The sequence below is a fragment of the Dunckerocampus dactyliophorus genome, chromosome 13, assembly GCF_027744805.1.
Source record: "Dunckerocampus dactyliophorus isolate RoL2022-P2 chromosome 13, RoL_Ddac_1.1, whole genome shotgun sequence".
In the NCBI taxonomy this organism is placed as follows: domain Eukaryota; kingdom Metazoa; phylum Chordata; class Actinopteri; order Syngnathiformes; family Syngnathidae; genus Dunckerocampus; species Dunckerocampus dactyliophorus.
Genome location: NC_072831.1, coordinates 27,798,149 through 27,823,969, shown reverse-complemented (window position 1 = coordinate 27,823,969; position 25,821 = coordinate 27,798,149). Strand labels below are relative to the sequence as shown.

The 25,821-nt window shown below is 38.8% G+C and overlaps 3 protein-coding genes across 8 annotated transcripts in view; all 3 read right to left on the bottom strand.

Moving 5' to 3' along the window:
- Positions 1 to 505: 505 nt before the first annotated feature.
- LOC129192415 (pentraxin-related protein PTX3-like) lies at positions 506 to 8,109 on the bottom strand. 2 transcript variants are annotated; one of them, XM_054796433.1, is made up of 5 exons: positions 7,923 to 8,109; positions 7,657 to 7,777; positions 5,504 to 5,663; positions 2,936 to 3,225; positions 506 to 1,688 (listed from the first exon to the last, which is right to left on the bottom strand). In XM_054796433.1, the coding sequence occupies exons 4-5, from the start codon at positions 3,048 to 3,050 to the stop codon at positions 1,117 to 1,119; spliced, it is 687 nt and encodes a 228-aa protein (XP_054652408.1). In that variant the 5' UTR covers positions 3,051 to 3,225; positions 5,504 to 5,663; positions 7,657 to 7,777; positions 7,923 to 8,109; the 3' UTR covers positions 506 to 1,116. The 2 variants fall into 2 exon arrangements, with proteins under 2 accessions (XP_054652408.1, XP_054652409.1); XM_054796434.1 differs by having other exon boundaries at positions 506 to 1,685.
- Positions 8,110 to 8,912: 803 nt separating this feature from the next.
- Positions 8,913 to 14,623, bottom strand: LOC129192412 (endophilin-B1-like). 2 transcript variants are annotated; one of them, XM_054796428.1, is made up of 10 exons: positions 14,272 to 14,623; positions 14,018 to 14,159; positions 13,351 to 13,479; positions 13,138 to 13,271; positions 12,970 to 13,062; positions 12,660 to 12,743; positions 12,571 to 12,594; positions 12,400 to 12,489; positions 12,135 to 12,235; positions 8,913 to 10,842 (listed from the first exon to the last, which is right to left on the bottom strand). In XM_054796428.1, the coding sequence occupies exons 2-10, from the start codon at positions 14,034 to 14,036 to the stop codon at positions 10,362 to 10,364; spliced, it is 1,155 nt and encodes a 384-aa protein (XP_054652403.1). In that variant the 5' UTR covers positions 14,037 to 14,159; positions 14,272 to 14,623; the 3' UTR covers positions 8,913 to 10,361. The 2 variants fall into 2 exon arrangements, with proteins under 2 accessions (XP_054652403.1, XP_054652402.1); XM_054796427.1 differs by having other exon boundaries at positions 8,914 to 10,842; positions 14,246 to 14,621.
- Positions 14,624 to 14,823: 200 nt separating this feature from the next.
- atr (ATR serine/threonine kinase) overlaps positions 14,824 to 25,821 on the bottom strand; it is a 29,564-nt gene continuing 18,566 nt past the window's right edge. For 2 of the 4 annotated variants that reach the window (XM_054796415.1, XM_054796416.1), the window contains 17 exons: positions 24,903 to 24,994; positions 24,259 to 24,436; positions 22,693 to 22,878; positions 22,462 to 22,621; positions 22,217 to 22,396; positions 22,005 to 22,147; positions 20,446 to 20,543; positions 20,123 to 20,352; positions 19,912 to 20,046; positions 18,907 to 19,107; positions 18,681 to 18,824; positions 18,099 to 18,249; positions 17,871 to 18,027; positions 17,660 to 17,813; positions 16,912 to 17,063; positions 15,449 to 15,554; positions 14,824 to 15,362 (listed from right to left, as the gene is read on the bottom strand). In XM_054796415.1, the coding sequence (XP_054652390.1) occupies positions 15,189 to 15,362; positions 15,449 to 15,554; positions 16,912 to 17,063; positions 17,660 to 17,813; positions 17,871 to 18,027; positions 18,099 to 18,249; positions 18,681 to 18,824; positions 18,907 to 19,107; positions 19,912 to 20,046; positions 20,123 to 20,352; positions 20,446 to 20,543; positions 22,005 to 22,147; positions 22,217 to 22,396; positions 22,462 to 22,621; positions 22,693 to 22,878; positions 24,259 to 24,436; positions 24,903 to 24,994 (2,641 nt within the window). In that variant the 3' untranslated portion in view covers positions 14,824 to 15,188. The remainder of the gene's footprint in view (positions 15,363 to 15,448; positions 15,555 to 16,911; positions 17,064 to 17,659; positions 17,814 to 17,870; positions 18,028 to 18,098; positions 18,250 to 18,680; positions 18,825 to 18,906; positions 19,108 to 19,911; positions 20,047 to 20,122; positions 20,353 to 20,445; positions 20,544 to 22,004; positions 22,148 to 22,216; positions 22,397 to 22,461; positions 22,622 to 22,692; positions 22,879 to 24,258; positions 24,437 to 24,902; positions 24,995 to 25,821) is intronic. The other 2 variants (XR_008573414.1, XM_054796417.1) reach the window with 2 other exon arrangements.

Sequence of the window (25,821 nt, the reverse complement as noted above, 5' to 3'; positions counted from 1 at the left end):
TTGTTATTAAAGAATGTGGACAGGCAATGTTTTTTTAAGACCATAATCAAGCTTACATTCCACTTTTTTCATTTGCTTCTCACTGTTTTTTTGTTGTTTTTTTTTAACTCCACCAAGGTCATTTTGGCTTTGATTGCAACATAACCAAATAAAGATAACAAGACGTGAAAAATAAATGAGCTATATGTGCAACACTGACGTACATAAAAGGAGTCAAGCTCTCGGAAACTAAACATTTGATTACGGTAATGTTTTTTCTTGAAATTTAATAATTTCAGGAAAATATTTTTTTTCAGATTAGGATGATTTCACAATAATATTTTGCATATTAGATATTATGTTAACATGTTATATTATGTTAACAAAAATAAAACATTGACGTCACTTAATATATTTTATGACAAACATTTATTGAATTTTTATTTAACACAAAATATTTTTTGGATAATTCTTTGGATGAATATTTTTGTCACGATAAGCATTTTTATATTACATATTATCTTACTTTTGTGATGATCATCCTAATGAAGTTAAGAAATAAACAAAATGTAAAAACACCAATAAAAAACTTCAATTGAAATTGAATTAAACAAAACTTTAGAAAAAAATTAAACATCAACTTTGCTAAATATTTTTTAGGAAAAAGATTTAATGTCTTTCATTAAAAAAAAATACAAATAATTTTAATACAAATAATTATTTCTATTCTGATCATGTTACTATTTTTTATGTTCAATATTATATGATTTTTTAAAAATGTAATAAATGAAATAAAATGTTATAAAAATGACAAAAAAATAATAAAAATAAAAGAAATAACATTGGCTTTCTTCAATACTTTGAGTGATGCGCCAAACAAATACAGAAATGTAATTTTACACAGCGAGCAGCCTCTGACAAGGTACAAATGAGAGGAGGCGGGCCTGTGTCTGATTTGGACAAAAGGACTTATGGGCTGTGTGGGCGTAGTGAGTCTTGTCGCCATGTGTTTTTATTGATGAAAGTACACTGATAGTCCAAACAAAAAAACATGTCTTTGAAAAGGAGATCCCCTTAAACAGGATGAAGTGCAAAAGCATCAAGGCTGGAGTGTCATTTTTGTGTTATTTTGCATCTTCATGTGTCTCCTCTGTCTTTCTTCAACGTGCCCGCTTGTTCAATCGCTCTGCTCAGCTGCACGTGAACCCGCTGCAGCTCAGTTGCTATGGCAACTAAGGCCTTCTCCACTGAGGCCATGTCCAGAGGTGAAGTTACTTCCTGCTCCTTAAGACCAGACGTGAAAGGCTTCATCCCCAATCCAAGCACCGCCGCCAAGCTACCCTCAGGTCTTCGTGTTGGAAGGTGTCCCTCCTTGCCGCCGTCCTCCTCGGGAAAACTGTCCAGGATCTTCTGCAAGGTGGTGTTGACCCTCCTCTCCCTCTCCGCCGCCTCCTCGCGGAGCTCAGCCAGGCCCCGATGGAGCATCTTCAGTGTAGCCTGCTCTGCTTGCCCCAGGCAGGGTGAGCACTGACGGGACGTCGCCCTGGCTAGGTGGTCCACCTGCGCCCTGAGGGACACCATTCCTCCGCAGCATTTCTCCGAGGACTCCAGCAGCATGTTCTGCCTCATCTGAGAGTTCTCCAGGGCGATGAAGAGCTTGTCCCATCGAGTCAGCTCTGCAGCCAGGCATGGCGTTTGCTGGGACTCTTCTGAGGATGACAATCACAGATGTAAGTCCAGTCAAATGAATGAAGACGTTCCTCAACCAAAAACACTCTAGATATAAAGCACTACCACAAAAGTACTAGCTCACACCCAAGACGTAGTGTGGGTTTCCAAGAATTTAACTTCAGTATATCTACTGTATACTGTAATATGTTTTTTAATGCCTTTTAAAATGCATTTCTATGAAAACAATATATCACATTTTTATTTTAAATTAAATACACTGTTATTTTTAAATGCATTTCTGTTTATCAAATATGGTCAAATTATTATTTTTCAATGAATTTCTATTAATAAAAAATGTCACAGTTATTATTTTTTAAGTGCATTTCCATTAATAAAATATGTAATTATTATTTAAACACATTTCTCTTAATAAAACATTCAAATTATTATTTTGAAATAGTTTTCTATTCATAAAATACCATATGTTAAAATTGTTCTTAAAAATATGTGTTAATAAAATATGCTCAAATTATCTATTAATAAAGTACGTTAAATGTCTTATTTAAAATGTTTTGTATCAATAAAATCTCTTCCACTTATGACTTAAAAATGTATTTCTATTAAAATGGTGATTTAAAAATTCGATCCTATGAATAAAATATGTTCAAATGAGTCTTTAAAAATGCTTTTCACTGAATAAAAACACATCAAAAATATTCATTTAAAAATGCATTTCAGTTAAAAACAATTTTGTTTATTATTATTTCAAAATGTGTTCAAATTCTAATTTCAAAATGCACTTCTATTCATATGTTCAAAGTATTTTATGTTTTCCTATTATTACAATAGTGTGTTAAAATTACTCTTCAAATATGCTTTTCTTTTAATCTAAATATGTTTCAAGGAATATACAAAGGTGCGTTTCAATAAAAGATTGTTCTTTTATGATTTCAAAATGTGTTTTGATTAATAAAATATGTTAAAATCCATTTCTGTTAAAATGCAATGTATTTTTCTATTAATAAAATCTGTTAAAATTATTCTTTACCAATGCGTTTTTATAAATAAAACATGTAAAATTATTTTCAAATTTTCTACAGTAAAATATATTAAAAGGATCATTTACAAATGTTATGTTATGATTAAATATGTGTATATAAGTGTATATAATAATTTATATTTAAAAAAATGTATTTGCACCAATAGGATTAGGGTCAGTAGACAAAGAATAAATAAGTTGGTCTTACTAAAAATGATGAGTGGACAAGTAGACGACAGAACCTACCTTCCTGAGGCACCTCGTTGTCGTAGACGTCCACGTAGTCCACCTGGTTCAAATGTAGTGATGCACCCACGCAGCCCAGCACACACAGAAGTTGCCACACCTTCAACGCATCCATGATGGAGCTGAGGAGCGTTTGTCAGCGCGACCACAGAACTTCTTCAGTACGCAAGCAGCAGGTCCTGAAGCGCCTTGCTTTCAGTAAAAACTATTCACTGTGAGCCAATGTTGCGCATGCTGCCTTATAACTGGAGCGGCGGAAGTAGGGGGGAGGTCACGGGGGTGTGACAGAGCTGCATGGACCGGGGTGGGGGAGGGGGGCAAAGTGAGTAATGCTTCGGTGGAGGCAATGTCAAAAAAGTCCAAGTAACTAGAAGAGGAAATTGGGGCTTAAACATTGATGGACCACATCCATTCATTTCTCCCGTCACATGACTTGGAACTGCATGATCAGCTGCATAAAAGTCAGCCATGTGAACAACTACACTACCCAGTATGGTCAAATGCAATTCGACAATCCGTATTTCAAACCATTCCCATATGAAATAATGCAAATAGAATAAATATGTATGTCATGTTGTAACTTTCGCCATCATAAAGCTTATAAAGACTACACAGGTACATTTTTTTAATAACATTTTAGCAGCGGTAACTGGCATGTAAGTGCAAAAAGTCCAATTGTCTTTTTTTGGAAAAAGTAATCCAAAACTAATCTTTTTCTGTCAAATTTTATGTACAAAATGCACAATTGTAAATTCATCCTAAATTTGATTTGTATCTATTTGTTTTTTCATTGTACATGCATTTTTACACTCCACACACACAACAAAAATAACTTCACTTAACATAGTCATGGCAACTTGTTATATTGTTATATTATACTTGTTATATTGTGAAAAAGTTGAAGTTGGATCAAGGTCATATTTGAGGAAGAAGGATACACATCTGCTAGTTTAAATATGTTGTGCGGCATACCCCAGGAGTCAATACTGGGACCAAAACTGTTCAACCTAAATACACCGTCCGTATAAATGACATCTGAAAAGTTACGAAAGACCTAAAGCCAGTATTACTTGCAGACGGTACTACTGCATTTTGTTCCGGTGAAAGCACACAAGACCTCATGGTCAAAAAGCTCAAAAGTCACACATAAACATAAAAGATGGTTTGATTAAAAAAATGGCTATTCTTGAACTTAAGTGAAACTAAAATAATGCTATTTGGTAATGGCAGAAAGGATACTTATGTGCAAAATACAAACTGACGGCGTGGACATTGAAAGGGTGAATGAAACAAATGTGTGTGGGGGGGGGGTCATAATAGATGATAATATGAGCTGGAAATGTCACATTAAAAATATAAAACATAAAGTGGCAAGAAATACCTCAATACTGAAAAAAGCTACATCTGTTTTGGACGGAAAATCACTCCATGCTATTGTTCTCTGGTATTGCCATATCTAACTTATATATGGGGAAATAACTATAAAAGTACACTTCACTCACTAACAATCATTTAATAAAGAAGATCATTTAGGGTAATCCATAATGCCGCTTAGAGAGAACATACAAACCCTCATTTTCCAAAATCGCAGTTATTAAAATAAGTAAAGTACATTTTCAAGCTAAAATGATGCATAAAACAAACGATAGCCTGCTACCCAAAATGTTATTCAACTCTTCTCAGCAAGAGAGGAGAAATATGACCTTATTATACCATATGTAGAATCAAATTATGGAACGGATTGAGCAGGGAACTCAAACAATGCACCAAAATGAGCCATTTTGAGAAACATTACAAGCAGTTGATGTTTGCAAAGTACAAGGAACCACTGTATGAATTAAACCATTACCATTACCGTGCACATACAATGCTATGTCTGATCACACTTACACTGACTCTTATTATTATTTGTTTTTTTAATTTGATCTATTATTATTATTCATTTATTTTTTGTTTTCCTTGTGGGTACATTGCCTGTACTTTGTACTTGCACATTATCCAACTATGTTTCTGTCAACTATTAACCTTTCATCAGTTATCACTATTATATATTCATTATTATCAATCATGATTATTTATCACATTGTTATACTACCTTATCATTTTCCTTGTATTTAAACTGGCAAAGAGTACATTTGGAATACAGGAAGTGAACAAATGCATTGCAATTGATATGAAACAAATGGGGAGGAGGATTAAATAAGCTTTGCGCCTTCCTACTCCTTTTTGGACAGATAGAAATGTGAATTCTGTTATGTAATGTATTCCAGCGTAACCTGTATGCATGTTCAAAATCAATTCAACCATTACTGTTACCCTTTTAATTGTGTAGAACAGAATAATATCATTATTGTTTTTTATTTTATTTTATTTATTTTTTAATTGTATTGTATTTGTTAATTGTATTTTTATGAATATTTTTAGCACACCTTTTTACAATATAAGTCGTAATGAAATTATAATATAAATGTTAAAAAAGTTATTAATTATTTGTAATTATTGTAACACTTTAATCAGCATTTTTAAAATTAAATTAAATTAAATAAAATTAAATTAAATACCTTTTACCTTTGTCCTTGTTTTTCTGTGCAGGGTGTCGGTCTTCCTGACATCAAGCTGCCATCAGGGTGAACCACGTGCTCCTCTGCTGACTGGCTGACGCCCCCACACAGGATGGTGGAGGTGCTTTTCCTGACATTGCCGACACCTGTTGACCCCGGGCCCTCATCTGCAACAACAAATAAAATTTGCCCTCTTTGAGCGTTTGCAAAGTCAAGGTCAGTGGACGACAAAACACACAAAGGCAGAAGAAGAAGAAGAGTGAATTCTCAAAGGAGGTCAAGAATGTCCACAAAGGAAATGCTCTTTTTTTTTTTTTGCATGGTATCAACTTAGTTGAATTCATTCTTGACTCTTAACAAAATCCCCACCGGACAGGTCTGTTCACTCACAAAACTTAACAAATTTAGTAGCATGCAGCGTGCAGGGAAACAACACAGAAATGTGAGGGACAGAGAGGATGAAGAACGGACTCACATGCCCGGACACCCAAAGCTATTTGAATCAGGTGAGAAGCATGTGGAGGACTTGTTTTGGAGACAAGAGGCCTCATAGCCTCGAGCAGATAATCATAGCAAGTCGGTGTGACTAGAATGTGTACCTTAGCTGAAATACATACGTATGTTAGTGCATGGTTCTAACGAACATTAGTCAAATCAAATGGAATAATGGACACAAACCGTATATTCCTGAAAATGTAAGCCTAGTGGAGACACATAATGGTATAATATTCATTCATAATGAATTTGTTTTAATTCATTTGATACATTTTTTATGTTAAAGATGCTAAAATGAATCCAGTGTACTGTAGGTGGAGAATATATGCTAAGCTATGTGATGGGGTATCAAAAGATACTCGGTTCACGGGATGAAACGATACACGAGATTGGGTCTGCGAGAGCAAGACGAGATGAGATGTTACCTTTACCTTTAAGAAAAGTACAATGAAAAAAGATTTAAAATATATGACAATATATTGCAATCTACAAATTTAATTCTACTACGTTACACTCTTCTGCAGTCTGTGTGTATGCTAGCCGCCCCGTCCTCCACCCGTCGAGACAAAGAGACTGTATAACTGACAAACAAGGACCGACTCCGTTCATGCCGTTGTTCTATGCAACAAATGTGCCAAGGTGCTGAAACCAATGCACAGCGTGAACCCTCTTCTTGCCTGTTGGGAGGCGGGAGAGGAGGAAAACAGACACTCGTGCACATGGCAACAGATTGAGGCCGGCAAACTTATCGAGTCCATTTAATTTATTACGTGATTAATTCATAATTTTATTATTGTCACAGGCTTAGTGCCCACGAGACTTTTTATTCTGAACAAGAAGTTTTAATTTGGCGAGATCTTGTGACACCCGTAGTATGTGAGCAAAATATCTTAGCTTTGTGTTATAAGTGACAAAGCTAATTACAGCGTCATCTAATAATGCATTTGATTTGTACAAGACAGCCGTCCTTCGCCACGTCACACTTGTTTGTTGTGGGATTGTTGTGTGCCTGAATTTAGCTAGGTGCACGTTTTCAAGTAAGAATACATGGGAATCTAACTGTTCAATACATTGTTTTAAATGCAAAATAACAAATTGCCTTCTGCCTGAAAAGGTAGCAGCTGTACCATTACACCACCTTAGACTGAAGGGTGAACGAGTGAATTCTGTTCTTTGGCAATGCGATGTCAGATCACTCTTCCCTTCTTTTCTCTCCTGCCTCGGGCTCTATGCCTCATAGCATTTGTGCCGTGAATGTGCCCCCATGAATCGTGGGGGCCCTACGCACAGCATTGCCCTGCATTCTCGATGCTGAGGGCCAATAAAAACCAAGCATTTGGTAGAAAACGGCCCCCAAGCCACACTTTGGACACCCGTAATGTCGGTGAAACGGACCAGTGTCGCTGAGTTGACACCTGTAGGACACTCCTACATTTCAACCTCCAACAAAAACACTCCCTGCTGACAAAAAAAAAAAAAAAAATTAAACGGGGAACCCACGGGAGAAGAGGTGATGAAAGCGGGATTTTTGGAGAGCAAATACATTTCTAAACCATTCCCTTGTGTTTGGCTGTGACGTTGGTGGAAATGCAAGCGTGTGGGGGTAGATGGGGGGACGGAAAATAGGACAATGGAAAAGAAAGAGTGCAACATGGTTTTACTCACGGAGAAAGCACATAGTAACACTGACACCAGCCAGCCAGCACTATGTCATGTCCTACTTGGGTGGACTCCAGTAAGACAATGCGGTCCAAAGCGTCAACCGGGGGCCATCTTTGGCCCACAGCTCATTTAAAAAAAAAAAAAACATTATTAATGAGATATACAATTAGATATTGCTTTTTGCATCTTTAATGTACAACATGAATGCGGTAAGATCTCTAATAATGTGTGACGAAAGGTTAAAATGCAGGATAAGGACGTGAATGTACCTGATGACAGTTGCAGCCATTGTTGTGTGCTTCATGAAGGTCTTCTTCTTGCACGCGATAAATGAACCACCTCCGATGACAATGTATACACAGCAACTTTTTTTTATTCTGTTCCATCCGCTTCTATAATTCAGTCAATAGCGTTTTTTTTCTCTCCATCCTTCCCGTGTCATCACACAGCAGCATCATGTCTCTGTAGGCCTGCAAAGACATGAACGTAACAACAAACGTGGGCCAGGAAATGTCGCTGCAGTGTTCCACAATCACCAGGAACACTTTCAGGGAGATCTATTTTAGAAGTGTACCAGTTCTGGTTTTGCTGAGTCACAGGAAAGACTTTTATCACATTTTTATCACTCGAACAGTCGCCTGATACTATCTGTGGTTGAGTCCCCTACCAATATTTGGGTAAATTATTAGATTAGGCAAGTAGTAATTAATAATAGTATAGATTATTATTATTATTACTTTATTTTCTATGCTGCTTATCCTCATTAGGGTCCCGGGAGTATGCTGGAGCCTATCTCAGCTGAATTCAGGCGAGAGGCGGGGTACACCCTGGACTGGTCGCCAGCCAATGGCAGGGCACATATAGACAAACAACCATTCACACTCACATTCATACCTATGGACAATTTAGAGTCGCCAATTAACCGAACATGCATGATTTGGGAATGTGGGAGGAAACCCACGCACGCACGGGGAGAACATGCAAACTCCACACAGAGATATCCAAGCAGAGATTCTGTGTGGCCAACACGCTAACGACTTGGTTAAATATGAAAAATGATTATTTATATATATATATATATATATATATATATATATATATATATATTATTTATTTATTTTCCAATTAATGAATGACATTGTTAAATATGTAAATTGATTACACATTCATAATTATTTTACATTAACCTTTTCAATAATTTTATTTCATATTATTTTTATTCATATTTAATATATTTTACTGTACAATACTGTATATTAATTATGTGACCAACAAGTAAATATGCAAAATGATATATTCTTAGATTTATTTTCAACTAATTACATTGCTTGGCATATTAATGGCTAAATGTGTGAATTACATATATTTATATTTAACTTATGTTGCTTCTTACGTTTTCACTAAACTTTATTTCATATTAACTTTATTCATATTTTTATTACATATTATACAATTAATTTATTTGCATTCATGTTAGAAAAAAATAACTATAACGTTTATTTAAAAATATTTAATAATTGTTGAAGTGATTATGAAATATCTAAATTGATTATTCTTATTATATAAACATTATATATACCGAATGTTTTAATTACTGAACTAAGATGACTTTTGTATTATTCATGGTTATTACGGTATTCATTTCTCCCATGACTAATAATAATTGGTTGCTTAACCACAATGTTTGCAGTGTATCAAGGAGGTTCTCCGCTAACTTAAACCTACGTGAGACAATTGCGAGGTCAGAAGGTCTGAGATGATCTGGACCAGCAAACTAACGACAAATGTAACACAAGTGCCGCAAAATTGGACAACTGCAGGGCTTGACGTCACTGTTTGCATATTTATTTCCACTTTTACAAATGCCAGCCGAGCGGGCGCTGACATCAGCTACGTTGTACAAGCGGGCCTATACAAACACACACACACACACACACACACGTACGTCTTTACATGATGTAGAGCTGCTGCAGAAACATGACATCATGTGCATGTATGCGTTTCCATGCATGCGTCCCCAGAGCGGAACCACACTACAAAACTGCCTCTATGAGGGAAAATTAACTCCATCTGGATGTGGAAACTCAGACCCATTTCACCTATTGGGAGCACTAGGGGGGCGAGATTGTGATATGTGTGTATGCATGTGCATGTGTGTAATGATCCTTTTTCACCTCACTTGGCTTCTTGACATCTAAACACAAACGCACGCACGCACACACACACACAATGAAAAATGACCTCAACCAGAATGGGCATCACATACCCTTCATTCGCTGCACCTGCACAATCCAATACAAAACCTACATTAAAAAAAAATCTGCACTTAGAGAGACAAGTAAATCACAGTTTTGATTGTACCAATTTAACGTTTGTTGTTTTAGCTGCAGTTAAAGTGACGTAGAACTTTGCGGCACCCTGCTGAGAGTTGTTTCGATGTTTGAACCCTCTCAGGCAGCTAAATAATGTTACCAAAACATGAAACTGAGCATTGCGATTTTTACTTCAAATGCAGACTTTTTTTTTTTTAATAGAGCTTTTGTATTGGATCCCTTGTCTTGTCTTGTGTGTAGTTTTTTGTTAGGCTAATGCAAAAAAAAAAAAAACTCACAAGAGGACAGACAAATGCATATTAGGACACCAACAGTTGGCATGTAGACATACAGCACAGCTATGGCTAAAAGCTATACTGTGCAACGATAGCACATCTACTCATGATTATCCATCTTCTCCTCTTGGCTGCAGTCGCCCTCATCCGTTTGCGTCACATCCCGACCACCTGGCCCATCTTTTCCATTAAACGTCTCGTCGTTAGGCGCCATATATGTGCAAGCGATCACTGCAGCTGTTTCGCAGGACGTCCGGCTTAAGGTTGGAGGGTCAGGGGTGTCTTCGTTGGTACCACTTTTGGTAGTTTGGTGGCATGATGGAGGCTGATACACTGGCGTAGGTCCCTGTGTGTTGTTGCTGTTGTTGTTATTTTTCTCTTCAGGCGCTGGCGCTGCTGCCGCAGCTTCTGCTGTCCAAGAGTCCTGGTCAAATTCCGGCAGGTGGTGGACGACGACGGAGACCGGAGAGACATGATTTAAGCCTGCAGCTTGCTTGTCTGCTGAAGCCTCATTGTTATTGATAATAAGTCCATTGGTAATTGATGACTGCCACTTGCTGGAGCACAAGACTGCTGGAATGCTGGAAGCAAAAGGCCACACATATTTGCTGTGCTTTGGTCCCCAAGAAATGTCTTTACTCTGTAGGACGTGCTTGTGTTAAAAATCATTAATAATATAAATTAAAAAAACGGTTCCTGTATTATATAATATATATGTATAATTTGTATAATGTTAAATAATTATATATTATGTATTATTTTTATTATTGCATAATAAATATATTAATATAAAATATTATAATATACACCTTAATAATTAATAGCAATAAAAAAATTAAAAAATTAAAAATAAAATAAAAAAAACAACAATGAGGATATTATTCCAAATCCTAACAAAAAGTACAACAGTACATATGCAATAAACTATAATTAAAAGAAACTATAATAAAATTATTTTAAAATGATATTTAAAAATAAATTAGAAATAAATTGTTCAAACATTTACATTGAATTTTTAAAAAATCATGTCACTCTCAAATAAATAAATGTCTAGCTATTGTTTTACTAAGATAAAAAACAAAAAAATAATAATAAAAATCACCCACATTTTTGAAATGATCCTTTCCAATGTACAAAACAATAATTAATCAATACATAAACACATTGACTGCCTAATTTGCAAATGTATTAATTAAACTTACTTTTAGCGTTCTTTTTAACCCATCAAAATTAAAACAAGGTTTTCATATCAAGTAAATAAATTACGGTAACAAAATCTGGCAAAAAAAAAAAAAACACCACACCTTTTATCAAACAGCATAAAAATTCAGGTTAAAATGTTTTAAAACAACATGTTATTGATACAAATAATGACTCTAAGTACTTTTCCCCACTTAGTAATCCAAATTAAAATTAAAAGCAAAAAAAGCAAATAAAAACATTCCCCAAATTTTTAAAATGCTCATTTCCACTGTATAAACAGAATTATTTTTTTTAAATTAACACATAAACAATGACTACATAATTTTTCAAAAATATTTTTTCTAGGTTTATTTTTTTAACCCATCAAAATTATAACAAGTGTTTTCATATTTTAAAAAAGTACATAAATTCATAAAATTAGGCAAAAAAAAAAACCTCAATTTTTTCAAACAGCATAAAAATTCAGGTTAAAATGTGTTTTAAAACAACTTATGAGTGACTGAAATAATGACTCTAATTTTAACTACTTTTGCCCACTTTGTAGTCCTAATCAAAATTAGAAGAGAAAAAAATAACATGAAAAATGTGGCAAAGAAATCCACCATAGTCTTTTCAGATGGCATATTTGATCAAATGTGAAGTACACATGTGACAGTGTGCAAATACAAACCTGGCCAGTTGTTTCTGCAGCTCCAGGGCGTGTTGCTTGCACTGGGCGTAGTAACACGTCTGAGCGTCCACAAAGTCGGTCAGACTCTGCATGTGGTTGCTCTAAGGGCCGGGGAGACACGAAGAAATAAACAAGGTGGCGCGTGACTAAAAAGGACACGCAATGGCGTTTCTGGGCAACACGTGCTGTGTTCATCTTTCACAATAATATGGAAAGACTGCAGCAAGTGTGACTTCCATTGTGTTTACGGTGTGTTTGTACATACGTGGGTGTGGTTGAGCTCTCCGAGAAGTTGACGCGTGACTTCCGACTGACGATCAAACAAAGACTGAAAGATTCTCAGCTCCATCTCTGCCTAAAAAACACAAAATATATATATTTTTTTAGTTCTGCCTTGAACTGTTTAGGAAACAGCAACATGACACGATTCCCTCACCTGAGAGATTTCTTGCGCCCACATCTGATTGGACGAGAGAGACAGAGGATGAGGACGAATCCGTGATATCGAATGAGACGCTCACTCACCTTCAGCCAGCGAACACGCACGAATCTCAACATGTAGGACATGTGGGACAAGTAGTCGTTCTCCACCTGGTTTGAGTTCAGGGTCTGACACAAAAAGAGGACACAGTCCATTAAAATCATGCCAATACCTAAAAATATGATCACTGGCCATGGTAACCATGACAGCACCAAAACAGCAGTCCAGTGGAACCTCAGAAGCTGGAACAAAATAAGTTCTCCTATCCTTTGTTCTACTGCAACCCTGGGCTGGAAATGAATGGTTGGACCACAACGTATCCCACTAGGAAAAAAATACAGACTTAAGACTCACTCTGGACTCCTGTTCAGCCTCGTGAGCTCTCCTCAGTCTGCTTTTGGCGATGTCCAAGTCCAAACGCTTGTTCAGCAACATTCTGCGCTCATCCTAAAGGCATATAATGTGTACAGAAGCAGAACTGTAACACACAGTTTCAGGTCTGTGTGGTCATGGATGTTTTACCTGTATGGCTTTGTATTCACACCCGCTGAAGCGGCGGAGTGGAGTGAGAAAGTGGATGTTGGTGCTTTGGACAAAGTGTCTTTGGGCCTCGCTAAGCTGCTTCTGAGCCTCGCCACACCTGAGCAGTGCCGTTCCTGAGCAAGATATTCAAACGCAACCTTTCAAATTCACAGTAGGGTGGTAAGATGGTAAGAAACTGGATGGGGTACTCACCGTAAGGTGTGTTGGTCCCCATCTCCAATCCGGCTTGAGTCATTTGGTCTCCCAGGACATCATGTGCATGGGGGCGAAGAGGGGCGGGCCAGTCCAGATGCTCATATAGTCGGTCTTCCAGCCGTGCTGCTGCTCATTACAAAATAAATACAAACAAACTTTAGAGGCACAACCGGATATTTATTATGGCGCAAGTAATGCATCATTAAAAAAGAAAAAAAAAAAAAAGAAAAAAAAAAAAGGATGCCCCGCAGGATAGGTCACCGCTATTCATGGAGGTGATGTTCCAAGACCCCGATCGAATCAAAAACTGTAAAAATATATATTTTTAATCCCCTACCCTAAAATATATAACTACCTATGTGTAGATAGATACAAAAACACAAGTGCACTTGTGAATTTATAGGTTTATCAATATAAGTGTATTTGTATGTCTAACAAAGTCATTTTTAGTGACCTTCCAGGACATTCAACAAGTACTCGAGTTTTTAAGAGTCACCCACTAGTAAATCGAGTACTCGAGTTCACGGTTCACTTGTCGGCACCCTCATGCTGGGTTGGCAAGTGAGTCTAGGTTCGCGAGTTCCGGGGTTCATCAAGGGCTGGATTGGCTTGGCTTTTCCGAGCCAGCTGCTCGGACAAGAACAGGTAGTGGAAACAAACTCACCTGGGCTGGGCTGCAGCATGGCCTCCGTCTGTGAGATTATGTTGTCCGTCCAGGTCTTGGTGGCGTCCGCCCGGGTAAGGAGCTCCTCCAGACCGGGGTCCAACTCAGTCTTGTCGGCCTGGCCAAGACTCTCTCCGGTATACTAAAGCACAGCAGGAAACATAACAAATTAACGCACTACTGCTCGCTCACTTCCCAAATAACATTCTGGTCGCTTTTTTTCTTCACCTGGACGGCCCGGTTAATAAACTGACCAGCGTCCACTGCCAACCGCGTCAAATCCATGGCGACGTCCTCAAGGTCGAGCTTGTTGTCGGTCGACACTGGCGGTGCTACTGGACAGACTACTCGCAAACCGAGCTAGGTGAGCCGCCCGCTGACCTCGCCATGGGTCAAATGAGCCAAACCAACCCCACGAGGATGACGACGTCGTGTTGTCAGTTTAGCTTTCCTCCATTTTTGCTCACTTCGGTGAGGTTGCTATTAAATGGCTACAAATACTACATTTATGTGGGAAAATATAAATGTTACATTTAAAGCTTTCGCTCGTTGCTGTTTGACAGCTCCAAGATGACGCATCTGATTGTGACATCCCCTTCCGGTTTTAACCTAAAAAATAAAAGCGTATGCGGAAGTGCTGTATTACTGGACATTGTCTGTTAGAAAATGTCAAATTTGTAATGTCCAGGAGAGATGTTCTTTTTGCACCCATTTAAAAAAACAAAACAAAACAAGTTTTTCCTCAACATGGTGCAGCTTCAAATCAGAAACAGAGCTTGAGCACAAGCCATGCATTAACAAAAAGTAGAAAAGCAATGACTATAAATACAGTCACTTTCTGGGTTATTAAAGTCATGTCGGGTTACAAAACTGCAGCACTGCAACCGTTAACTCCAACTGGTGCTTGTGAGGGGATTAAACTAAACTAGGTGACAGTCTGACTCTAAAGGAGGGTTAAAGAGATTAGACGGCACATTTCTGACCAACAACACACACATACACACACATACACACACACACAAAATGGCATAAAGCATACAAAACATAATCCTTATTTATTACAAAAACATGTACATGAATGTTGCTTACCAGAAAACAGGTGAATGATAACTGAGGGCTGTTTGAACTCTAATGCGTCAAAGTATGGTATTTGTAAATGTGTAAGTGCACTTTACAGGTAAGGCCCCCAGCCGAGGTACATCAGACACAGCAGTTTGTCATCTGTGGATTCCTGAATAAGATAGTGGACGTGTCCCTCGATGGACAATGGCAGCCCCAGCACTTTGTTCCTGCTTTTAATCACGCCCTGAAGACGCTGTTCAATGTCACACACGTGAGTTTTGGCCTGACAAGTTGAACAGATGATAGAGAAAAATGATAATGAAAATGTACTGTGGTAGCGCATGCAGAGATGAGGTTAGCAAATTGCACCTTTTCATTTACTATCTCTCCAGTTTCGTTAGCCTGCGTTTTGCACAGTCCTTTGCCTTGCTTGCTCCACTCCACCAGAGGGTCGTGCAGAAAGGTCTTCAGTACACTGAGAAGGAGAAAAAAATGGAAAAGTAATTATCTGTTGCCAAAAAAAAAAAAACATTTATAGTATTATTAATTTTTCTTTTTTTAAATAATACTTCATCAGCGTTTCCTCATATAATGGTAGGATGTTATTTACACAATTGCAGAGAATACCGAGCCTCTAGTAAGGATAATGCTTTGATTAAGATGAAAAAATATTCTAGTAAATAGGGGTGTCACAAGACACCCAACTCACGAGACAATGCATGAGATTGGATCCACGAGAACATTCATTTAAAAAAAGTACAATGAGAAAATATGACTGGACAAACAACCTTTTTTTAATTTAACAGTCACCAGACAATGCAGGTGCATTTTGAAATGTTTATTGTCCCACAAATTGACGCTAAGCAATATTATTGTCAACATTTTTTGAGACGAAATACACCACTGTTACAATAATATATATAATAATAATTATAAATAATATCATAATAATGCAACATTTCCTCTAATATGTCATCTTTCACTCTGTAAAGTTGCGGAATTGCCGTTTGTGACATGAATTTTCTCACACGCAATTCATACTGTAACGTTTGCTGCATTGATTGAAATGCTGGCTTTTCAATGGGGGTGTTGGCATTAATAGTTCTACCTTGAAGCTCACAGCGTTTGTCTTATCTGCTTGTTTTTGTCTATTCACGTCAGGGCTGTCCAGCTGTCCTTTAATATTTATAATTTTAAAAAAATGTTACACATACAGTATATATAAAGACAAACCTTTGTGTGTGTGTTTTTTTTTAGTTATTATTATCAACATTTGAGCTTTTTTCTTGTTACATTGTGTCTTTTTGCTGTTAAAATAAATAAATAAAAAATTCTGCAATAAGCCACTTTGGGAACGCATGTCTGTTTCGCCAGGAAGGTGAGGTGTTGCCAGGCGATGGAAGAGTGAGTCCAAGCTCTGCCTTCTTGGCTCTGTCGCTGGTCAGCGGTTTGGTTTGCATTGTGGAGGGTTTTTTACAGCTTTCAGACTTTGCATTGTACAGCGGTACGTAGGTGGAGCTCCACAGTCGCTCGCCTGCACGGTGGATACTTCATCTTTGTTGACTGCTTGTATTTAACTACCGAATAAACGAATGACGCAAGAAACACTTCCTGTCTTTCACTTTTAATGCACACCCTCCTACTCGCTAAATATAGCGACCGTGTTCGGTGATCGCCGGAGCTTGTAGAGTTGGTGCTCTGCCAAAGGTAACAAGCATAAACAGAACCGCTCTGTGATTAAGCGAGCAGACAAGTCCGAACATCTATGTGTTTTGATGCCTAAAATATGTAGCCCGTTTCACAAATATGCTTGTGTTTGGATGTGTTGGTACCTCATCAGCGGCTCCCTCTGGTCCCTCATCAGCCTCAGTGTGACCTCACAGGCCTGCCTAAAGAGGCCCTCTGTGCCCATGGGCCCCATGGCGTGGACCATGTTTTGGGTCAGTCGGAAAGGAACCACCTCGGGGACGTCGAATGTCTCCCCCTGGTGGAGAAGGATGGGAAAGATGTTTCATCAATTTCAATGGGTGTCCAAAGTTCACGCCCTGAACATATTGTAAAAATAAAATGAATTCATTATTAATGAGATATATTATTAGAAATTACACTAATTTGCTTTGCGACCTATCTTAGCATATACAGTAATCCCTTGTTTATCGCGGTTAATTAGTTCCTGTGATAAGTGAATTTCCGCAAAGTAGGATTCCTTCTTTATAAATGGAATATTGTCGTAGTTACGGCATAGAAAACCTGTTTATGATCTTCTAAATATGGTTTTTAACATTATCAGAGCCCTCTAGACATGATATAACACCCCTATAATCACCTTTACATTCGTATTACCCAATATAGCAGAGAAAACAAGCCACTTCAGAGATAAATAAGACTGGTGCTTGTGTATGTTGCAATAAATGTCTTCCGGGCGTGTGGACAGGAAGTGACGTCGGGGTTGAGTTTTAGCTGGATTACAGCCACAACAGTAGCCAGTGTTGTTTGTATTTATTATTATGATTATTATGTTATTATTATTATTAAGACATCAAAGTATCATAGCCCCCCCCCCCAACAAGCAATGCGTACCTTGTTGAAGAGGCAGTTGAAGTCTACGTGCACACATTCCCCCGTTAAGGAGTCGAAGAGGATGTTTTCTCCGTGGCGATCCCCCAAGCCCAGGATGTAGCCCACCATGGACATCACCGCTGTGGAGCGGCAGTATGCGGAGCGACTACTGTACCTGTTAAATAAATATGCTAAATATCGTCGGAGTGTATACAACATAAAAGACTCTTACCATGACGTCGGGTCGGGGAAGGTGCGGAGGAACCACTCGTGGAAGATGGGAGGGTGTCGAACGCACAGCACCTCCTTGTGTATTCGAAGTTTCTCCTCAAAGGGGGCCGTCTTTGGCAGAATCAGCTTCCTCAGCTCTTTGCCCGACAAGTAGACACCTGAACATCGCGCAGACGGCAAATTTTATTCATTCATTGGTTCGTTCATAGCTTATGTCCTGGAAGCCTACCTCTCTCCTTGTACAGTTTGGTGAGGATGTGCCGAAGCCCCGCTGTGTTGCTGACCCACTCGATGATGCCGCACTCCTCGTTGAGTGGGATGACGGCGTAAGTGCGGATGTGGAGCTCCCGCCGCCGCGACTCTGCGTCTTTCCGTAAGCACTAAGCGCACATCAAAACAGTAAATAGCGCTTAAAGGTCGCTATTGTAGTATTTTCAACAATTATGAATAAGTGTCAGACATCCCACAACAGTGTGTTGGCCTGCCGGAATTTAGACTTTTGGTAACCCCTACTGGAAGTTTATGTGTCTGTAGCTTTAATGCAAATGAACTTTGTTTGTCCATCCACTTCATCAATAAACGCTGCACCTGAAATAGAGCATGACCGTGACACACAAAACATATCATACTGTAATATACAGTATATGATTGCAATTTAATATTGTTATTTACATATGGGGGAAAAAAGATACAATAATGTATAATTTTATTATTAGCATAGACCTGGTACTCACTGCAGTTGAGTAAAAAAAAAAAAAAAAAAATCCGCCACATATGAGAATATGCAACATTGTTTTAAAAGTTGTGGCACCTTGTTAATGAGGCAGTTGAACTCCATAAGTCTGCAGTCTTTCCTCAGGTCATCTTTAGGTTTGCACATCATGGTGTAGCTCCGCCCATCTGACCCCATCAGACTGATCTTCTTAGGCTTCTGTAAGGAGGCCAGGATCTCCACCTACATGCAAACACATCATGCTACCATTTTAAAATGTACAAATACAGACACCACTTTGATTCATTCATGTTATTTTCCTTACAGAATCTTCAAAGCTGGCCAGGTAGGCCCAGTGTCCCGGAAAGGCGTCGTGCTCCGTGTTTGCCCCGCCGGTAGAGGGCAGCGTTGGGATGAGCACAGACTGCAGCGGGATCAGGATCTCGCTGAAGGTGGGCTCCTCCACCAGACGTTTCAGCTGCTTGAAGTGGACGCTCATGCTCAGGGTGGTGCAGTTACCGTCCACCTGCACAACCCATTTGAAATACATCATCTTAATAATAATACAAAACATTTGTTCCCATGAAGTTTTGGTGAGAATCCATATGTTGGATAATAAAAAAAAAAAAAAACACACCTTTGTTTGGGCAAAAATGTAAAGAAAAAAATCTTTTCAAATTTGAGATCTTGCGCAGGTTCACGATTATTAATTATTTTTTAATTTGACTGTTGATGCTCAAAAAAAAATATAATTATTAGTTTTAATAGAACATTATTATTATTAGAACTTAGTAGTTCATTTGATGTCTATGAGTGCCGCACGGTGGTCTAGTGGTTAGCATGTTGGCCAATACAGGAACAGCCTGGAGATCGGGAAGACCTGGGTTCGATTCTCCCCTGGGCATTTCTGTGTGGAGTTTGCATGTTCTCCCCGTGTGCGCGTGGGTTTTCTGCGGGCACTCCAGCTTCCTCCCACATTCCCAAAAAACATGCAGGTGAGGTTAATTGGCGACTCAAAATTGCCCATAGGTATGACTGTGAGTGTGAATGGTTGTTTGTCTATATGTGCCCTGCGATTGGCTGGCGACCAGTCCAGGGTGTACCCTGCCTGTCGCCCAAAGTCAGCTGGGATAGGCTCCAGCATGCCCCCGCGACCCTAATGAGGATGAAGTGGTATAGAAAATGGAGGGTGTCTATGAATAATTTTATGATTTTTTTTTTTTTTTTTTTTTACATTAAATTAGAACATGGTTGTAATGAATAAATGAAAATTTGAACGCTGTACAACCCCTCCCGTAACGGGAGGGGTTTGTGAGTATTTGGTGCCTACCGGCTTGTTGCAGAGCTCCAGCAGCTTGTCGGTGAGCCTGTTGGCGTCGCCGATGAACTTCTCCAGCGACTGCTTGAGGCTGATGGCCTTCTTCAGGATCTGATTGCAGCGGTTCATGCGAGTGGGATAGGACGACTGGGGGGGGATACAAAATGCATCCAAAGAACGTGTTACTAAAAGTCCTCCTACAAGCGCGGAGGCATTCTAGTACCTTGGACACGGCCGTCATCAGCCACATGGCCTGCTGGGGGTATGCCAGGAAAACTTTGGCCACGATGGTCATGAGGACGGTGAAGACGTCGTCGCTGGAGTGGCATACTCTGGAGATGAGCTGCGAGAAGGCGGTCAGGAACTGGTAGGGCGCCAAGTTAGCGCAGTGCTCGCTCACTGCCGTGTTGATTTTGGACAGCTCCTGGCGCATTTGCCTGTCGGCCCGCCCGGCTACACACGGAAACGACAGTGTTACAGTATGTACAGTACGTGCGTACAGCAAACTGCAATGATACCAGTACATATACAATACTGGGCACCTACCCTTCTCACACTCGCACACTTTGGCTCCAAAGTCAAGCCACAGGGACAGCATGCGAGGCATAGCCTGGTAGATGTATTGGTTCCCAAACTGCAAGGCTCTGGGTGGGAAAGATAGGAGGATACAGTGATAAATGAGTGGATGGCTACGATCAAGGATTTGTTTTTTTGAGGTAACATTTTATCAAGGTTGACAATTTTTTATATAAATAAATGTATATAAATATGAATTCTAACTACAGTATTTCTATTCTTATGTACAAAATGAAATAAACTGCCACACGAATAACAACCTAGATCTAACATAAATAAGCCTATTAGCGGTTTAAATTTTTACATTTTAATTGAACTGACCATAGACACTCATTGAAATTTCTTACATTTTTCAACATTTGTAATCCTTTGAACTACATTGCCAAGAATGATATGACATAGCAGGATATTGTAACACATTTTTTCATTATATTATTCTAACCTTTTCTTTAAATTTGATCAGAATTGACAGGGATATAACGTTTTTCTGTACATTTTTTTTTTTTTTTTTTTTAAACATTGTCATTCTCACCACTTTTATTCAGCACTTTATTTTTTTTATTCACGTTAGTAAATTTTACAATGTTTAATCCTTTTATCTTTTATAATAATGATATATCAGGATATAATTATATACATAATATATTTTTTTAATATACTTTTGTAACTTTTTCTTCAAATCTGATTAGAATTGACAGGGATATACGCATATATATATTTTTTTACATTTTTACTCTAAGACAGACAATTTCTGACATCATCAACTTGTATTTTTTTTCTAAATTGTTATTTTTTTTTATCCTTTAAACATTTTTATTTTATTTTGAATAATGACATATAAGAATACAACACATTTATATATATTTTTCTAACTTTAAAAAAAAAAAGATTTTTTTTTTTTACATGTTACAAAGAAATTATTTTTACAAAAGAAAATTTCAATATAATTTTTTATGTCATCAATGTGTGGATTCTGAACAAAATTGAACGGGAACATGCACGGAATAATATCTAATAAAAATATAGGTTTATATATCAAAAGCTGTGGACAGGAAATTAGGGATGAGCACTCAACTAAATTTACATGATGGAACAGAAAATTGATACATTTATGATTAATTCATTAATCATCTTATCTTTGAAAATGCTTTTTGACGTCATGAATCATAGATGAACTCCTGTTTCAAAATGCCAGTGTTGGATTGAGCCTTCCCATAGCTGATGTTATACCAAAGGGGTGTCAAAAATCTGACTCAGGTGCCATTTGCAGGCTGCAGTTTGTTTATTTATTGCCCTGTGGCTTATTCCAAAAATGAAAATATGGTCCACAACAGAATATTTCCATGGAGAATCAGGGCCACATTAAAAAACAGAAATATAAAGGGTTATGAGATGTGAAGCGTGTCTTCAGCTATTTTGGATTCATTTCTGCATGCTAATACACAAGACAGTGAAGAATAACACAGTGCCATCCATTTAAAAGGAAAGAACCACTAAAGTTTATCTCCGACGGATACACAAAGTCTTACTTTCCAAAGTAGGTGACTATGTATCTGATGAGGTTGCCTTGCTTCTCCAGCTTGTTGTCGGTCACCATGGGCATCACCTTGTCGTAGTATTTAGCCAGGTAGAAGTTGCCATCCTCCCATTCGGGTAGAAGGTTGGTCACATCCTACAGAAGTAAGCAAGAATTAAGCATCACGGACTCCTTGGATGCCAGTATGCCCCCGCCTGGTCCCACCTTATACGTCTTCATGATGGCGTTGGATTCAAAGTTAGCCGTCTCCTCCATGAAGCGTCCCACCAGCAGCATGGCTCTGCCTTTGGTCTGCAGACTGCGAGGGTCCGACTGGGGGTGATCGTTGGGGAAACACTGGGTGACGCCCTTTTGCAGCACGATCAGGGCCTGGTGTACGTCTCCCTGAGAGACACAAGAGTTGAATGTGATGGTTCTCCAAGATGTCCCATTGCCTAACAGTGTCTCACCTTGGACCAAAGCCACTTGGCCTTCTCGGTGACCAGCTCGGCCAGGTGTGTGTTCTCCGCATTCAAAAGTGCGTTGAAAGCAGTCTGATGATGGCCAGCCTTTCTGGCCACCCGAGCGCTCTGGAGCCAGCACTCACCTACCAGCTCCTGGCTCGTAGGCCTGGACACAAATTCAGAGGATTTGAACAGTCAACCAGATTGTACTTAAATACACAAATTGTGCATCCTTACTTTGATTGCAGGCCGAGCAGGGCGCGACGGAGGGCCAGGATGGGCTCTTTGGCCCGGAAGGATTTCTGAGTCATCTCAAGCCGATCCGACCAATGAGAAGGAAGCTGTCTGAGGCTGGGGGCGGAGCCTTCTTCCTGTTTCTGCAGCTCTGTGAACGTGTGCTCCATCTCACTCAGCATGTGCAATCTAATCATGACAACGGTTTACAGTCATCCCTCGCCATTTTCAATTTCGTGGCTTCACGGTTTTTCAAAAATTTATGAATTCATAAATCATGTTGTTTCGTGGTTAAATACAGCCTATTATTAATTTAAAAAAATATGCATATTTAAGGACAATTTATGCACTGCAAATGAACTAAAATACAAATACAAGCCATTCAGAAGACTCATTCAAAAGATGTTGTGACAGATATGTAGTATTCTACACTGGTCACTAGGTGTCAGTTACGTTACTGACACACAAGCACCAGACTTAATCCACGGAACGACAGGTTTTAATTGCAGATATTTTCATAGCTAGAGCACAGAATACCTGTTTACAGCCACCTACATACGTTTTTTAATATTATTAGAGCCTTCTAGATATAGAATAACACCCCTATAGTCCCCTTTACACTCCTATCATCCAATATAGTAGACATAATCTGAGAAAATAGGCCATTTAAGACAGAAATAAGACTCGTGCTTGTGTGTGTTTCAATAAATGTTTTCCAGACGTGTGGACAGAGTTGAGTTTTAGCTGGAGTACAGCCACAACAGTACCCGTGTTGTTATTATGATTATGATTATTATTGTGCCTGTTGTGAGATAATTCATACCTGCAGTAATTTTTGTTTCCTGCAATCAAGTCTGGTGCGTGTGTTACTAGTGACACCTAGTGGCCAGCGTAGATTACAGTTCATCCAAGTCCTTTCATCCTTTAAACTGAATTTGTACTTTTAGTTCATTGTCATTTTTATGCTTGAAAATGCTTAATTTAGGTCAACAATACAAACAATTTGCTTAATGTGCATTTTTTTTTTTTTTTTTTTTTTTTTACTAATATTGGGCCATAGTCAACCACGAAACAGTGGTCATTTTGAAAAACCCGAATGGAGTGAGGGCACGATTTCGGAACCGCAAAGTGGTGGGGGGACGACTGTATATAAAAACAACCATTCTGCAAAGCTGACTTCTTAAATATCATTTCAACAGTAATATGTGTCCCCTAGAATCCTGTTTATGAGCACCAAACATGAGTGGACGTCCACCATGGTGGGCAGCTTTGCAAAATAAAAAAAAAAATAAAAAAAACACATCTTAAACCAAAGCCTGGCCCTTTCCCAACTATCCTGTCATGACAGATGAGAGAGCTAAGTTGGATCATTTTGGGGGGGGTTTCCGCAAATAGGCTACGCTTGCACTGCGGCATCACAGAGCTCTGCTAGAGTTGCTAACATTTTTGCCCTCCAGTCCCACTCCCGACTATTCTGTTGTTGTATGTCATATACGGCATCTATTATGTTGGACAAGTGCAGAAAGTGGATGAAGTGTACAATAGCGCTTCCTGGAGAAGCTGACATACCTGACGATGTATTCATATCCTCTCTGGTAGGTTCCGCACTCATAGCTGGCGGCAGACAAAGGGACCACCTGCTCCTTCCTGACCAGCTTCAGCTTCTCATAGAAGGTACCGGCATCTTGTTTCTTGGCGGCCAGCAGCAACTGGCCCATTCGCACTCCCCATGTGCTAGACTGAAGGTCTGGAAGAAGGGAAACTCAGCTGCCTTTTTGAAACAAGTATATTGCACAACAGAACCAATGTTGTAACAGCGGTAAGGCGCAATCTGCTTAGCCACATTAACAGCGCTCATGACTTCATTGTAAACAACAGTGCGGCACATGTAACACAAACAAGTTTCACCACTAGTGCGACTGACATTTTAAAGCGCACGCAGAGGCTGATAAAGGTGCTGGATGCTGACCACTTGTAATAAAACTGCAGCAACCTTATATTAAGTTAACAAAAAAAAAACATCAGAAGGTTGCCTACAGTCACAGTTGTTAATGCTTTTTTTGACTAGGCGCTAACTGGAGATCCTGGGGGTTTGTTTGCTTTTGTAGACCACGCACTCGATGACTATAAAAGACTTGGCGGTTAATCAAATAAAGTTAAAGTTAAGTTTTACGGTAAATATCTTCAGTTTGTTGCCGCTCTCATTTGATTACCCGAACTCAAGTAGTCCTCCAGCAGGTCCCATTTGCCCAGCTTCCAGGCGGCCTCCACTCTGTACGTGTTCAGTTCCGACGTCCACTGGTGTCTAAATGTGCATACATTAAAAATATGTTTATCACTATGGTGTCTCTCATCGATGTCCAGTGAGTACAGTGAAACCCGCAAAAGTCGGTCCTGTTTATGTTGACAACCCGGCTATGTTGACCAACTCATCAAGTCCTGGTCCACCCTGGTCTTCTTCTGCTCAAGTTGCCATCAACATACATGGTTGACCGCTTTTGTCAACATAAAAGTTAGAGCCAAAATACGTTTTTTACCATCATTAGAGCCCTCTAGACATTAAATAACACCCCCATAGTTACCTTTAGATTTTATGTTTACACCACATTGCTAATGTAGTGTAATAATTGTAATGTATTGTATCAGGACACGCCCATTTGCAATAAAGCTTGGCAGTAATAACCTGGATCCTCCACAGCAACTATAAAATTCAACCATTTAATAATTTTTTATTTTTTTTTTAGTCACTGGAAGAACAATCTGCGCATGTACAAAAACTTTATCATCATTTGTACAGCCAATTTAGCACAGCAGCTCTGTTAAATAAGAGTATAAAATATTACGAGTGCCCCAACTTTTTCACTTCCGATGCAATACCAATATTGCAGCCTTGAATATCGGCCAATGCCAATATGTCTCTGGGCAAAATGAACAGTAAAGCTATAGCTAGTTTTGATCTCGGTTATGTCGACGGCAGCAGGCCAGCCCAAGAGGCGTCGACATAAGCAGGTTCCACTGTACATGACATCCAAAACGTGCTTATTATTTGCAGTGTTCGACCACCGCCACATCATAAAAAACAAGCTCATGAAAAATAGCGACAAATAATACCCTTGCACGCACAAAACATTC